We start from the raw sequence: 16,859 nt of genomic DNA on the forward strand, positions 1-16,859 counted from the left end.
TGTCTTTGTTGTCTTCTCCTTTAAAGCACAACAAATCTTTTTTTCAGTTATACAAAATAGCTCTATGAAACTGTAGATTTCAGAGGAAACCAAACATGAAGCTTTTCAATGTTTGCTTCAACTATTGTGAGCTGTAAGTTATTTAAAAACATCATGTGGTTGTTCAATGTTGTCTTTTAATCTTAACTGCACGATAAAACTCAGACTGACAAACTCACACTGTCCCTTTAAGAGAATTCATCACATGAGTGAGGGCAGCATGGTAACCTCTCCCTATTGCTCAACTCCACTCTGTGCACACATTTCCTGGTTCCCTCTCGTTCACTAATATACGAGTGCAAGATAGGTGTAACCAACAAGTGAGCTCCCCAGCCCCGTGCAGCCTGGATCAGCAAATGAGCAGCGACAAAAGGACACTGAGGTATTTTTTGTCGGTGTACTACTTCTATTACACATCCAAATTCTTCCATTACTTGTAATCAAACCGACTGTTTTAAGGGGAGGCTTTTTAAGTTAAGGCAAAAGTAGGAATCAGTAGGTTTGTATTTGAAACAGGACCATGACTTCAATCTGAGGTGAAGTATGTTTAAAGACAACATCAATGATCTGCTTCAATCATCAGTTTGACCATCTGATAGTCAAAAACAAAGAATAAAGGTCAGGTCAATGTATTTAATCCAGTATGTGAAAACATCTCTTCCAATGCTGGTGAAGTTCAGTGTTAACTCTGACGCCTCCCTGTGGTGTCTCAGATTTTCACAGCTTGTAATGCTGGTGCTCACAGGTAGCTCCGTTCTGACAGTAGTTGTAAAACATGTTCAGTTATTCTCTGTGTTTTATTCACTTCTTTTTACATGTTAAGAAATGTGTGACTAGAGTTTTTTACATGCTTGCTTATAGAGTTTTCTTCCATGCAACAGAGAGAGGTTATGTATTCATGTTGAGAATCTGCCCTGTCAGAGGCATGAAACATGAGTCAGAGCTTGTTAACCCCTCCCTCTTCTTCCTGCTCTCAGACTCAGCCAGTTCCACTCTGACATTTATTTTCTTGTTCCCTCCCCTTTAGATCTACAGTTTGAGGATGGGTGTAACCAACATGTGGGACGGTGAAAGAGCAGACACTGAACAAACACATGCTGTTTAGATGAGAGGTGAAACTAGTTTGATTTCTAAGAAGTGAAACTCAGACAGTCGTCGTTACTGAGAGGATAAATGGCGCAGAAAGGAGTTCAACTAGACCGGGAGGCCTTCTCTTGTTCCATCTGTCTGGATCTCCTGAAGGATCCGGTTGCTATTCCCTGTGGACACAGTTACTGTATGAGCTGTATTAAAAGCCACTGGGACACAGAGGATGAGAAGACAATCTACAGCTGCCCTCAATGTAGGCAGACTTTCACACCGAGGCCTGTTCTGGTGAAAAACACCATGTTGGCAGATTTAGTGGAGGAGCTGAAGAAGACTGGACTCCAAGCTGCTCCTGCTGATCACTGCTATGCTGGATCTGAAGATGTGGCCTGTGATGTCTGCACCGGGAGGAAACTGAAAGCCTGTAAGTCCTGTCTGGTCTGTTTGATCTCATTTTGTGAGAAACACCTTCAGCCTCATTATGATTCACCTGCTTATGCAAAACACAAGCTGGTGGAGCCCTCCAAGAAGCTCCAGGAGAACGTCTGCTCTCGTCATGATGAGGTGATGAAGATGTTCTGTCGTACTGATCAGCAGTCTATCTGTTATCTCTGCTCTGTGGATGAACACAAAGGTCATGACACAGTCTCAGCTGCAGCAGAAAGGAGCGAGAAGCAGAGAGAGCTTGAGGTGAGTCGACAAAACATCCAGCAGAGAATCCAGGACAGAGAGAAAGATATGAAGATGCTCCAACAGGAGGTGGAGGCTATCAATGGCTCCGCTGATAAAACAGTGGGGAACAGTGAGAAGATCTTCAGTGAGCTGATCCGTCTCATGGAGAAAAGACGCTCTGATGTGAAGCAGCAGGTCAGATCCCAGCAGCAAACTGAAGTGAGTCGAGTCAGAGAGCTTCAGGAGAAGCTGGAGCAGGAGATCACTGAGCTGAAGAGGAAAGACGCTGAACTGGAGAAGCTCTCACACACAGAAGATCACAACCAGTTTCTACACGACTACCCCTCACTGTCACCACTCAGTGAATCTACACACTCATCCAGCATCAAGATCCGTCCTCTGAGGTCCTTTGAGGATGTGACAGCAGCTGTGTCAGAAGTCAGAGATAAACTACAGGACGTCCTGAGAGAGAAATGGACAAACATCTCACAGACAGTGACTGAAGTGGATGTTTTACTGTCAGAACCAGAACCAGAGCCCAAGACCAGAGCTGAGTTCTTCAAATATTCATGTGACATCACACTGGATCCAAACACAGCATACACAAAACTTTTATTATCTGATGGGAACAGAAAAGTAACATTAATGAGTAAACAACAGTCTTATTCTAGTCACCCAGACAGATTCACTTATTGGTGTCAGGTCCTGAGTAAAGAGAGTCTGATGGGACGTTGTTACTGGGAAGTGGAGTTGAGAGGAAATGTTTCTGTAGCAGTCACATACAAGAATATCAGCAGAACAGGGCTCTCAGATGAATGTTGGTTTGGACATAATGACAAATCTTGGGTGTTAGACTGTGACAGCAACAGTTATAACTTTTATTGCAACAAAGTCTTCACTCCTGTCTCAGGTCCTCAGTCCTCCAGAGTAGGAGTGTACCTGGATCACAGAGCAGGTATTCTGTCCTTCTACAGCATCTCTGAAACCATGACTCTCCTCCACAGAGTCCAGACCACATTCACTCAGCCTCTACATGCTGGACTGGGGTTTTATGATTCAGAAGACTCTGCTGAGTTGTGTAAGCTGAAGTAGACAGAAGTCATTAGGGGACAATGTGTTAACATGTGTTTTTTTTCCATGTTTCTACAGAAAGCTGATTATACTTTTCTTCACTGCGCATACTACGGTACTTTGACGAAACCAGTAAAGCCAAATTTCTGGATTTCATAGATTTCAATATTATATGTGGACGTTGGACCTTCCTCTGACCTGTCACTTAGAGCCATTCTCTCAGATTATTTCTTCTTTGTTTTGTTTTCAATGTTTTGTTTTGTTTTGTTGTTCTTTGTTAGGCGTCTTAGAGTATTCAGAGAAGCGCTATGTTATTATCATTATTATTAATGTTAAAGGTCACATATTATGTAAAATACACTTCACCATGTTTCTCTAACTCTAATATGTGTCCCTGGTCTGTCTACAAACCCCCCAATGATGAGAAAAGTCCATCCTCTCTGTATTGTGCCTGCTCCACTTTTCAGAAAATGTGTGCTCAAACAGGTCGTTTGGAGATTTTCTCTTTATGACATCACAAAGAGCAGTAACACCTCCCCCAGGTGGGTGACACATCTCATTTACATTTAAAGGTACAGACACAGAAACAGCCTGTTCTGAGCAGGGCTGAAATAGAGGGGTTTATAGGCATGATCAAATACAGGATCAGAGTGGATTTAGAACAAAAGACAGACAAGTTTGAGACTTATTTAAACATGTTGAAGAGGAGGAGAATATGTGACCTTTAATTCATGAAGGTTGTCAGTGCTAGTGATGACTTTTGTTCTCTTATCTGTGCTGTATCGCTAACCATCGACTATTTGTAATGATGTAAAGTTTTGAATAAATTTGCATATAAATCTATAGTTCATTTGTTTAAATTTCTCTGTCAGACCAAATTAGCAGTAACTCCCCCCCATTGATAGAAAAATGTACAATGAGGTATCTTAAAACATGAATTATCATAATCTAAAAACATCATAACACAATACTAATCAGAAAGCACAGAGGCTGAAGGCTGCAGGAAATATTATCAGACAAAAAAAAGTGATGGAGAATACTTTTTTATGCTCCTGATATGTGGAAGACACTGCATCTGAAAATCAAAGCAACAAACTCTCTGAATAATAAAATTTAAAACAATGTAAGACCTATCTTTTTAAACAGACTTTCAGTGGAGAATAAAATGATAGAAGATGTCTTGTTTTAAAGACTTTTACTGATTGGATCGAAACAATTGATCGTTTATTGGTGGGATGTTAGTCTTCTAAAAGGTCGGACTTATAGCTGCACATTAGAAATGTATTTCATTAATAAAAGATTTGACAAGATGGCTGCCGTGGTGTGTCTCTAACAAGCTGCAGTCTGCTGGCTCAAACATTTTTCTATTGAGGTCCTTCTGAGACATATTTGCAACTTATTTGCAACTTGTGATATCTTTGAAACCTGATCAGGAGCAACTTTTTTCACCAAACACACAAGACAAACAATCTACTCACTGTGAGAGGTAATGGAGACAGGCCTCACAATGGCTCAAGAACCTGTCTCCCCTCAAACTATCTGGGAAGGGATGCAGCAAATTAAGCTCGAAATGATATCACACATGGATTTAAAACGTGAAACTATTAAAGTCAGCCTTAACAAAATAGAAAGCTCTGTATCCACACTTGGAGAGCAAGTCACGGAACTTGAGCACAGAGTTGGCTCTAATGAGGATGATGTGCAGGACTGAACGATCTGAAGACGCTGAGAACCGAAGCCTTGCTTCCAACCTACGTTTCATCTCTATCCCTGAAAAGTCAGAGGGTCGGGATACGCTCAGACTTCGTGAATCGCCTGATACCGCAGCTTCTTGGAGAAGCTCATTTCCCCACTCCTCCTGTCATCGCTCCCCGTCCTTCATCCAACAACAGAACTCCCGAGCCAGGCCAAGGCCGATCCTGGTCAAACTTCTCCATTTCCAGGACAAGCTGAAGCTCATGAAGCTCTCCAGGGAAAAGAGAGAACTTGTGTACAATGGAACTTGAGTGCACATCTACCCGGACTTCAGTGCTGCTCTTGTCCAGAAATACCGACAGTTTGATACGATTAAGAAAAGGCTGCGGGACCTGGACTTCAAATACTCAATGATTTTCCCCTGCTCGCTGAAAGTGTTCCATGATGGTAAGACAAAACTTTTCCGCTCCCCCGAAGAGGCTGAGGCTTTCTTCGGCGAGGCTAACTCCCCATAGCATGAATGCTAACCTGAACACTTCTCTCTGACAGACGCCTTTTGCTCTCTCCCAACCTTCTATACTCTCAGTATATTATTCATGTGGCCTGAACGATATGCTGACTGATTTGATTTCCTATTACTTTAATGCCTGTATTTGTGTTCCGTTTGTGCAACAACTTTTAAAGTTGTCAGCAAGTTGATACTTGCTCACCAAGTCTTGCTGTCAAAAGCATGACTAGTTTGTTTGCGGTAAACAGTGTCGCAAACTCAACTCACTGAGGTGCAGCTGTCGCAAAACGTAACGTAGCCGGGCTCAGAGAAGATAAACGATGAGTTAAAGAAAATGTATGTGCAACTGTCAAACCACTGTAGTTACGAAGACTTATAAGTAAAATGATCATAACATAAAATAATGAATGCTTCCAAAGTTATTTCTGGAACGTTTTATAGCCGGATGCAGTCTTCTTTGTTTTCTTGATGCCTTAGTTTAGGCCACGCCCCCCCTAATTTATCACTCTCTTGCTCATTTTCGGACCTCTTCTTTGTTTCTGTATCCTGTCTCTATGAGCTATGCAGACTGAGCTGCTAGTTTTGTTCCAAAATGTAGCTTTTTTGTTTTAGTTTTATTTTATTTGCTTCATTTCGTACTGTTTCTTGTCTTGTGTATGTGTCCTGTGTGTGTGTCCGTGTGGCTCTCCTGCTTTCTCTCCCAGACTCGTCCCCCATCCCACTCCACCCCATTATCACTTTCAATCTGATATATAATTGATAAAGCTAAAGGCCTAAAAATTATACACTTGAATATCAGGAGCCTTCTTCCAAAAATGGACTTAATTAGAGTCTGGGTTGCCCAGCACAAACCTGATGTTCTTACCTTTTCAGAAACATGGCTGCACAGCAAAATTTGTGACAATGAAGTTGAACTTGATAATTATATGTTATATAGAGCTGACCGGGGCACAAGAGGAGGAGGTGTGGCTATATATGTTTCTTCTCATTTTGTGTCTGAACCTGTCACTCCTAAAGTACCCCATTCATTCTTTGAATGTCTTTTTGTTAAGTTAAAATTTCATGAAAATAAACATCTCATTATCGGAAGTATATATAGACCCCCACCTGTTCATCTCGAGTCAACCAAATGCATAGTATCTACCCTTACTTCATTTGAACATTCACGTGACATGAGTATCCTAGGCGACATCAACAGCAACTGGCTAGACCGTTCTTCATCACGCGATAAAAACTTGCTGAACAGTATAAATTTAACCCAGCTGATCAACGGGCCTACCAGAGTTCAGGACCCTAAGTTGAAGTCATTATTAGACTGGATCCTTGTCACTCATCCTGGCAGAATTATTAAATCTGGTACTCTATCTGATTGTTTTAGTGACCACTCAGCTATATTTTGTTTGTGGAAGATTAAAACCCCAGTCTTCCTCCAAAATACATTAGAATTAGACAATGCAAGAACATTCATTTAGATAACTTTATATATGACTTGGTCGAAATAAACTGGGACAGGTTTCAATTTATACCCAATGCTGAAGATGCCTGGGATTATTTTCATTCTGAACTCACAAGAGTTATTGATAAACATGCCCCCTGGAGGGAAGTCAGGGTCAAAGGAAGACATTTGCCTTGGATTAGTTTGGATCTGATCAGTCTGTTCAAACAACGGGATAAAACCTGGAAGATATACCAAGGATCCTGCTGACTGGCACAACTACAGATTCTTAAGAGACTTATGCAAGACAAAATCAAGTAACGCTAAATCAGACTTCTACTAAAAAAATCTCTCAGAAAATATGCACAATCCGAAACAGTTCTGGAAAAGCATGAATAAAATTTTCAATAAGTCAAACAAAAACACCACTACCCAGATTCGATACAATAACAATATTATTCAAGAACCATCCGTTGCTGCAAATATTTTTAATCAGCACTTTGCCTCCATAGGCAACTCTCCTGTATTTGACTCACCTGTGGCATATGACTCCCTCAATAGTTCTACTTGTAGAAGCAGTTTCTCTTTACAAAAAATATTACCTGTCGAAGTACAACATGCAATTAACAAACTAAAGGATGACTGTGGAACTGGACCAGATGGCATTGAGACTAAATTTATTAAGTTAGCTGCTCATATCTTGATGTACCCACTTTGCGACCTATTTAACCTTTCTATAGCAACTTGTACTCTCCCTTCCACTTGGAAATTTGCCATAGTCACTCCACTTCATAAGGGAGGCGATCCTCGCGATACTAACAATTACCGCCCAATATCAATTATAAATTCTCTAGCTAAAATCTTGGAGAAACTCATTTTCAATCAACTATCCCACTATGTTAACATCTTTAACATTTTGTCTCCATGCCAGTCTGGCTTCAGACCTAACTTCTCAACATCTACAGCTCTTTTAAAATTTACAAACAATGTTTTTTCTACCTCTGAAAATGGCAAACTCACTGGTGCAATCTTTCTCGACCTAACCAAGGCCTTCGACATTGTTGACCACTATTTACTTCTGGACAAACTTAATTCTATTGGTGTAACTCAAAATACTCTACTTTGGTTCAACTCCTACCTTCATAACAAACGCCAGTGTGTTAGCTTCAACGGAAACTTATCAAATTACCTGAATGTCGAGAAGGGTGTGCCACAAGGCTCATCCCTGGGACCACTCCTTTTCTCCATCTTCATTAACGATCTTCCCAAAATTTGCTCAGACTGTCAAATATACTTATATGCTGACGAAATCGTATTCTATACAGCCAATGCTAATAGATCCTCAATTGAAACATCAATACAAAGTGAGTTCGCCCTTGTTCAAAACTGGTTTACAACCAACAAACTATCACTAAACAAAAATAAATCATGTTGTATGTTGCTTGGTACTAGACAAGGCCTTGGAGAAACTCCAGATCTGACCATTTCTTTTAATGATGGATCATCCCTTGAACGTGTCTCCTCTTTTAAATACCTGGGTATACAAGCAAATTAAGTTGCAACCTAGGTATTCTCTATCGCTCTATAAATTGCTTTACTCTACAGATGAGGAAAATAATTGTTATGCAATTGTTATTACCAATACTGGATTATGGCGACACTGTTTATCAGAATACATTTGAAACACATCTTCAACCTCTTAATGTTATTTACAATAGCCTCTGCAGATTTATTTTAAGGTGTCCCTACCGAACTCATCACTGCTCCATGTACGAAACTTTGAACTGGCTACCCCTGAATGCAAGAAGACATTACAATTGGCTCCAATGTATTTTCAAATGTATCCACTTCAATATTCCCTCTTATTTAAAACAACATTTAACACCATAGAATTCCTCATATTCTTTAAGACATACTCAGCAGCCTTTTTTTCTTGTTCCCAAAACCAATAAAGAAATCGGCAGACGAGCATTCAACTACAAAGCTCCCTCTGACTGGAGCAATCTACCTATAAACATCAGAACAATAAATTCACTACACATTTTTAAGAAATCACTGCTACCTTTTCTCACAAAACCATGTTGCTGCTTCTAATGGTAATGTCTTCTTACCCCTCTAATATCTCTAATATCATCTACCTCTGATGACTTTGTGTGGGTGCTGTGGATTTGCGGGAGGGATACGTGGGCGGATGGGTGTTTGAGAGCCTTTATGTTTATGTGTGTATTTTGTGCTTGACTGTATGTATCACACTGTAATGTTGTGTTTTTGTTTTTGTGTTGGACCCCCTCGAAAACGAGATGGTTCATCTCAAGGGGCAATCCATCAAATAAACAGAATTTCTCACGATAAAAGTATCCACTGTTTCAGCCACTACCATTCTCCTTATTTGACTGTTTAGGTGTCGCTCTATTGTACTTAAAAAAAGAACGGCCTTTTTGCAGTTTCCACTAACGAGCCTCAGTCAGACTTAAAAAATAACCTGATAATGACTGCAGAGTATATCAGTCAAAAATCCAAACGTCTCTCGTTGAGATATTTGTATTCACTGTTTCTTCATTACTACAAAGTTTGATTCTACCAGTATTCACTTATTAGTGCCTGGAAGATACATACTGTGTACTACTTCATTATAATTTCATATAAACCATTTATTCAAAGATCACATTTATGAAGGTGTATCAACACATTTCCTAATGGTGGTGAAATTCAGTGGCACTCTGACGCCTCCCTGTGGTTTCTCAGATTTTTACAGCCCTGTATTGCAGGTGCTCACTTCAAGCTGCCTTCCCACATTAGTGTAACCACTGACATGAGAAGGGACACTGAACCAGCCTCAGCCAGAATATGAACATACCTGATAATGAATGCTCTGTATATTTTATTCACTGTTGAAACATAACTACAAACTTTGATTTCACCAGTCCTGAGCCTACTTACTTGTGCCTGATAAAGAAGTGAAGGTGGGTAAACTGTAGAGTTGCAGTACTTAAAATCAGTCTGGGTCTTTTAAAGGTCTCGGCCTCGTCTCGTAATCTAAAGCATTTTTACTCGGCCTCATCTCGGTCTCGGATTTTAAAGCATTACCAGTCAAGACCACCACTGATGGGCTATTTATCCACGTCATTACTGTGATAAGAAGGTAAACGCCCCTTTCTAAAAGAATAAAAAAAACTTCAATTCATGATTTGATTTATATCCCCCGGTTACTGCTGAAACCTTCTGGGTGTTACAGTTTAAGTGTGTGACACGCCCCCTGCACACAAGATGATGATTGTTTTATTTATATTTATAGTCTTGGTCCTGTCTCAGTCTCGCCCTGCCTTGGTCTTGGTCTTGTCTCGGTCTCTGAGCACTCTGGTTTCAGGTATGTCTTGGTCTCAGTTCGTGTGGTCTTGACTACAACACTTGGTAAAACATACACAGATGAAACACAAATTTAAACTTCTGCGTACTATTTTATTGTACTTTTGTATGAATTCTCCAAAGTCTAACCTCTATTGCAGCATTACGTCTTTTATGAATCTGTATGCTGTCGTTTGTTTGTACACTGTCTGTGTTGTCTTCTCCTTTAAAGCACAAGAAAACTTTTTTCAGTTATACAAAACAGCTCTTTGAAACTGTAGATTTCAGAGGAAACCAAACATGAAGCTTTTCAATATTTGCTTCAACTATTGTGAGCTGTAAGTTATTTAAAAACATCATGTGGTTGTTCAATGTTGTCTTTTAATCTTAACTGTATGATAAAATTCAGACTGACAAACTCACACTGTCCACTTTAAGAGAATTCATCACCTGCGTGAGGGCAGCATGGTAACCCCTCCCGATTGCTCAACTCCACTCTGTACACACATTTCCTGGTTCCCTCTCGTTCACTAATATACGAATGCAAGATGGGTGTAACCAACAAGTGAGCTCCACAGCCCCGTGCAGCCTGGATCAGCAAATGAGCAGCGACAAAAGGACACTGAGGTATTTTTTGTCGGTGTACTACTTCTGCCACATATTGAAATTCTTTCATTACTTGTAATCAAACCGACTTTTGTAAATTAAAGCAGCAGTAGGAATCAGTCGGTTTGTATTTGAAACAGGATTATGACTTCAATCTGAGGTGAAGTATGTTTAAAGACAATATCAATGATCTGCTTCAATCATCAGTTTGACCATCTGATAGACAACAACAAGGAATAAAGGTCAGGTCAATGTATTTAATCCAGCATGTGAACCACCAGGATGTGAAAACACCTCTTCCAATGGTGGTGAAGTTCAGTGGAACTCTGACCCCTCCCTGTGGTGTCTCAGATTTTCACAGCTTGTAATGCTGGTGCTCACAGGTAGCTCCGTTCTGACAGTAGTTGTAAAACATGTTCAGTTATTCTCTGTGTTTTATTCACTTCTTTTTACATGTTAAGAAATGTGTGACTAGAGTTTTTTACATGCTTGCTTATAGAGTTTTCTTCCATGCAACAGAGAGAGGTTATGTATTCATGTTGAGAATCTGCCCTGTCAGAGGCATGAAACATGAATCAGAGCTTGTTAACCCCTCCCTCTTCTTCCTGCTCTCAGACTCAGCCAGCTCCACTCTGACGTTTATTTCCTTGTTCCCTCCCCTTTAGATCCACAGTTTGAGGATCGGTGTAACCAACATGTGGGACGGTGCAAGAGCAGACACTGAACAAACACATGCTGTGTAGATCAGAGGTGAAACTAGTTTGATTTCTAAGAAGTGAAACGCAGACAGTTGTCGTTACCGAGATCAGAAATGGCGCAGAAAGGAGTTCAACTAGACCAGGAGGCCTTCTCTTGTTCCATCTGTCTGGATCTCCTGAAGGATCCAGTGACTGTTCCCTGTGGACACAGTTACTGTGTGAACTGTATTAAAAGCCACTGGGGTAAAGAGGATGAAAAGACAATCTACAGCTGCCCTCAGTGTAGGCAAGACTTCACACCGAGGCCTGTTCTGGTGAAAAGCACCATGTTGGCAGTTTTAGTGGAGGAGCTGAAGAAGACTGGACTCCAAGCTGCTCCTGCTGATCACTGCTATGCTGGACCTGAAGATGTGGCCTGTGATGTCTGCACCGGGAGGAAACTGAAAGCCTGTAAGTCCTGTCTGCAGTGTCTGGCCTCTTACTGTGAGAAACACCTCCAGCCTCATTTTGAAGCAGCTCCATTAAAGAAACACAAGCTGGTGGAGCCCTCCAAGAAGCTCCAGGAGAACGTCTGCTCTCGTCATGATGAGGTGATGAAGATGTTCTTTCGTACTGATCAGCAGTCTATCTGTTATCTCTGCTCTGTGGATGAACATAAAGGTCATGACACAGTCTCAGCTGCAGCAGAAAGGACAGAGAGAGAGAGAGAGCTCGGGGTGAGTCGACAAAACATCCAGCAGAGAATCCAGGACAGAGAGAAAGATGTGAAGCTGCTCCAACAGGAGGTGGAGGCTATCAATGGCTCTGCTGATAAAACAGTGGGGAACAGTGAGAAGATCTTCAGTGAGCTGATCCGTCTCATGGAGAAAAGACGCTCTGATGTGAAGCAGCAGGTCAGATCCCAGCAGCAAACTGAAGTGAGTCGAGTCAGAGAGCTTCAGGAGAAGCTGGAGCAGGAGATCACTGAGCTGAAGAGGAAAGACGCTGAACTGGAGAAGCTCTCACACACAGAAGATCACAACCAGTTTCTACACGACTACCCCTCACTGTCACCACTCAGTGAATCTACACACTCATCCAGCATCAAGATCCGTCCTCTGAGGTACTTTGAGGATGTGACAGCAGCTGTGTCAGAAGTCAGAGATAAACTTCAGGATGTCCTGAGAGAGAAATGGACAAACATCTCACAGACAGTGACTGAAGTGGATGTTTTACTGTCAGGACCAGAACCAGAGCCCAAGACCAGAGCTGAATTCTTAAAATATTCATGTGACATCACACTGGATCCAAACACAGCATACACACAGCTGTTATTATCTGATGGGAACAGAAAAGTAACAGTAATGAGAGCACAACAGTCTTATTCTAGTCACCCAGACAGATTCACTGGTAGGTGTCAGGTCCTGAGTAAAGAGAGTCTGACTGGACGTTGTTACTGGGAAGTGGAGTTGAGAGGAAATGTTTCTGTAGCAGTCACATACAAGAATATCAGCAGAGCAGGGGGCTCATATGAATGTTGGTTTGGAGGTAATGACAAATCTTGGGCGTTAGATTGTTACAACAACAGTTATAACTTTTGTTACAACAAAGTCAGCACTCCTGTCTCAGGTCCTCAGTCCTCCAGAGTAGGAGTGTACCTGGATCACAGAGCAGGTATTCTGTCCTTCTACAGCATCTCTGAAACCATGACTCTCCTCCACAGAGTCCAGACCACATTCACTCAGCCTCTACATGCTGGACTGGGGTTATATTATTCTCCTGGAGACTCTGCTGAGTTGTGTAAGCTGAAGTAGACAGAAGTCATTAGGGGACAATGTGTTAACATCTGTGTTTTTTTCCATGTTTCTACAGAAAGCTGATTATACTTTTCTTCACTGCACTTGCATACTACGGTACTTTGACACACACACACACGCATGCACACACGCACGCACGCACGCACGCACGCACGCACGCACACACGCACACACACACACACACACACTTCTTTGTTTTGTTTTGCTGTTGTTCTTAGTTAGGCGTCTTAGAGTATTCAGAGAAGCGCTATGTTATTATCATTATTATTAATGTTAAAGGTCTCATATTATGTAAAATACACTTCACCATGTTTCTCTAACTCTAATATGTGTCCCTGGTCTGTCTACAAACCCCCCAATGATGAGAAAAGTCCATCCTCTCTGTATTGTGCCTGCTCCACTTTTCAGAAAATGTGTGCTCAAACAGGTCGTTTGGAGATTTTCTCTTTATGACATCACAAAGAGCAGTAACACCTCCCCCAGGTGGGTGACACATCTCATTTACATTTAAAGGTACAGACACAGAAACAGCCTGTTCTGAGCAGGGCTGAAATAGAGGGGTTTGTAGGCATGATCAAATACAGGATCAGAGTGGATTTAGAACAAAAGACAGACAAGTTTGAGACTTATTTAAACATGTTGAAGAGGAGGAGAATATGTGACCTTTAATTCATGAAGGTTGTCAGTGCTAGTGATGACTTTTGTTCTCTTATCTGTGCTGTATCGCTAACCATCGACTATTTGTAATGATGTGAAGTTTTGAATAAATTTGCAAATAAATCTATGGTTCATTTGTATAGATTTCTCTGTCAGACCAAATTAGCAGTAACCCCCCCCCCCCCCCCAATTGATAGAAAAATGTACAATGAGGTTTCTTAAAACATGAATTATCATAATCTAAAAACATCATAACACAATACCAATCAGAAAGCACAGAGGCTGAAGGCCACAGGAAATATTATCAGACCAAAAAAGTGATGAAGAATATGTTTTTATGCTCCTGATATGTGGAAGACACCGCATCTGAAAATCAAAGTAACAAAGTCTATGAATAATAAAATTTAAAACAACGTAAGACGTATCTTTTTAAGGGCTTGGTTGTTCTGATGACCAATTCAAGAATCTTTTAAAAACACAATTTGAAAGCATGCATCAGGTTCATTAAAATGTGAGATTTGTATTCATGTTGGTTTTGTGTTTTTTAAAATGACATTTCAATCTTTTTTTTTCAAAAGGTAAGACTAAAAATGTCAAGTAGTGTAACCACTGAAAAATTAAGAATGTTTTATATTTTATACATCTACAGTATATGTAAGTGTACTCATGATTGTAATTACTTCATTTTAAAATAGCACAAGAAAATAGATTTTATTAGGATTATCCCTAAATTCATAAATTATGCCCTTTTTCAATACTGAGCGAGGCAGAAAGCTGAAAACACCTCTGTTTTCCAATTAACTTTTGGCAAATTATGTAAAAATTGTTAAAAAAACATGTTATTTCACTGCAGTAGAGGACTACTTTTATTCCACTTTAATTTCCCTGTATTTTCTTATAATTTTTACAATAAATACTGGTTACACCAATTGACGCAAACCAGTTACACCAACTGACCATACTACAGTCAAAGGCCATTGTTTCTTGAAGAAATTGTTGTTAGCTTCCTCCATTTAATGTTTGCTCCACCTACCAAAGTGCACAGAATACCAGTACGCTGATGACAGTAATGTAGCACATTTGTCTTAAACACAGAATAGCATAAAACTGAAGTGAATAGATCTGCCTTTTGGATGGGTCTCATAGATCGGCAAATTCTTACTGATACCTGATCTGGCTGTCTTAGTCAGGATCGGTGCATCCTTAATTAATTCATATCTTAAGTAAATTACAACATCTGACCAAAATCTTCAGGGGGAATTAATTTCTTCAGTATTTGGAATAAACTCAAGGTACTTGTGCCCTAATCAAAGGATAACATACCCAGAGGCAACACTTTACATCTCTCCTTCTTTACATCATGGCCATCACAGCCCAAACAGCATTGCCACCTTCTATAGTACCAGACTTTGGCAAGCAAGCTCTAGGTAGCGACACGCTGATACTACCTACCACATGGCCCCTAATAGCCGACACATCTAAAATGCAACTACTGGTGCCAATATTACAGCATACAAACATATATTAGATCATACATGTTTAAAGGTGCACTATGTAGATTTGGTGGTGAAATTTGAAAGTTGGAGAAGTGAAACAATTCTTTGATATATTTTCTGAATTGAATACACAAACTTCATTCAAAGTAAAAAATGGGTCCCTGGAACACTGTTTGGAGATATAAAGCTACCAGGAGAGTTACGCTTTCACTGTTGCGGGCCCACCACCATAAATTCTCCAGTAGCATTTTATCTTCAAACAGTGTTACAGGGACCAAATTTTCATCTGAGGACAGTTTGTGTTTAGAGTTATGATGGACATATACCACATAATCTGTAAATATCTCCAACTTTCACACTTCTCTACCAAAACTACATAGTGCACCTTTATAAATGTAAGTAAATGGAACACAAATATGCAATTTGAAGGTAAACATTTACAAAATGCCAGGATATTTTGTCCTAGACCTTTGATAATAAGGTTGTGGATGGATAACCACTTTAATCAACATAAAGAAATACTGATATTTGACAAAAGTGGCCTCTAACAGAAAGGCTTGTCATAAATGTCAAATAGTGTAACTGGTTACACCATCTGACATTTCCACTTCAAATCAAATTTGACAGGCATTATCATTGAGACCTATGTAAGCACATTTCCTGGTGTGAACATTTCAAATCTAATTTTCGAAGTGAATACAAATTTTTATAATTATCATAAATTGTTAATGTTTTTCTGAGGTCATACCATTTGACATACCTGACCACGCCCTTAAAATGTCAAATTATCTCATGTTTTAAAGAGAGTTTCTAAACATGGCGTGCAGCAGTTAGGACCATCAGGGGTTCTTCTTTGTGATATCATTTATTGTCACATGATATGATGAACATATTAACAAAATGGCTCCTTCAATGGTGGTTGACAATTTGGTACTTGACTGGGTGACAAGATTTCCCTAAAATAATTATAATAATAAGACCAATGATGTTCCATCACTTTTGTTTACTATTGAACAGTTCTATTGAAAGATTATGCCAGGCTAGTTCATAGGGTTTTAAATGAAAATTTAACCTTTTTAAAGCAAGTTTAATTCTTTGGTACGAAGTTTCAATGGTTACACCACTTAGACATTTTGGCCTAAATACCCCAAATATTCTCTAAAAATGTATAATAAATATAAATTTTAAAATAGGTCCTAAAAACAAAGGATGAAAGCATGTCATCTGTACATTTATTTTTAGATTTTAAGCCTTTAAAAGTTAACTAAACCTTATGGACACAAAAAAATGAGCGTCACGTCATTGATCCATAAACCATTTATTCAAAGTTTACATTTCTAAAAGGTGTATCAACACATTTCCTAATGGTGGTGAAATTCAGTGGCACTCTGACGCCTCTCTGTGGTTTCTCAGATTTTGACAGCCTTGTATTGCAGGTGCTCACCTCAAGCTGCCTTCCCACATTAGTGTAACCACTGACATGAGAAGGGACACTTAACCAGCCTCAGCCAGAATATGAACATACCTGATAATGAATTCTTTGTATATTTTATTCACTGTTGAAACATAACGACAAAGTTTGATTTCACCAGTCCTGAGCCTACTTACTTGTGCCTGATAAAGAAGTGAATCAGCTACTGCTGAAACCTTCTGAGTGTTACAGTTTAAGTGAGTGACACGATATTTATGGCCGTGGTCTTGCCTCAGTCTCGCCCTGCCTTGGTCTTGGTCTTGTCTCGGTCTCAGAGCACTCTG

General features: G+C 40.0%; 1 protein-coding gene across 1 annotated transcript; it reads left to right on the forward strand.

The window, feature by feature from the left end:
- The first annotated feature begins 1,070 nt into the window (after nucleotides 1-1,070).
- On the forward strand, nucleotides 1,071-13,022 carry LOC136178933 (uncharacterized). The gene is made up of 3 exons (XM_065953382.1): nucleotides 1,071-2,885; nucleotides 10,809-10,840; nucleotides 11,267-13,022. The coding sequence occupies exons 1-3, from the start codon at nucleotides 1,213-1,215 to the stop codon at nucleotides 12,946-12,948; spliced, it is 3,387 nt and encodes a 1,128-aa protein (XP_065809454.1). The 5' UTR covers nucleotides 1,071-1,212; the 3' UTR covers nucleotides 12,949-13,022.
- The last annotated feature ends 3,837 nt before the right edge of the window (nucleotides 13,023-16,859 follow it).

This window comes from Labrus bergylta, chromosome 4 (assembly GCF_963930695.1).
Source record: "Labrus bergylta chromosome 4, fLabBer1.1, whole genome shotgun sequence".
NCBI lineage: Eukaryota > Metazoa > Chordata > Actinopteri > Labriformes > Labridae > Labrus > Labrus bergylta.

Excerpts from the sequence above, each read along its gene's own strand:
- LOC136178933 (XM_065953382.1), top strand. The coding sequence starts at position 1,213 with ATGGCGCAGAAAGGAGTTCAACTAGACCGGGAGGCCTTCTCTTGTTCC. Across the intron at positions 2,886-10,808 it reads GCTGAGTTGTGTAAGCTGAA|ATTTTCACAGCTTGTAATGC; the intron begins GTAGACAGAAGT and ends GTGGTGTCTCAG. Across the intron at positions 10,841-11,266 it reads TGTAATGCTGGTGCTCACAG|AAATGGCGCAGAAAGGAGTT; the intron begins GTAGCTCCGTTC and ends TACCGAGATCAG.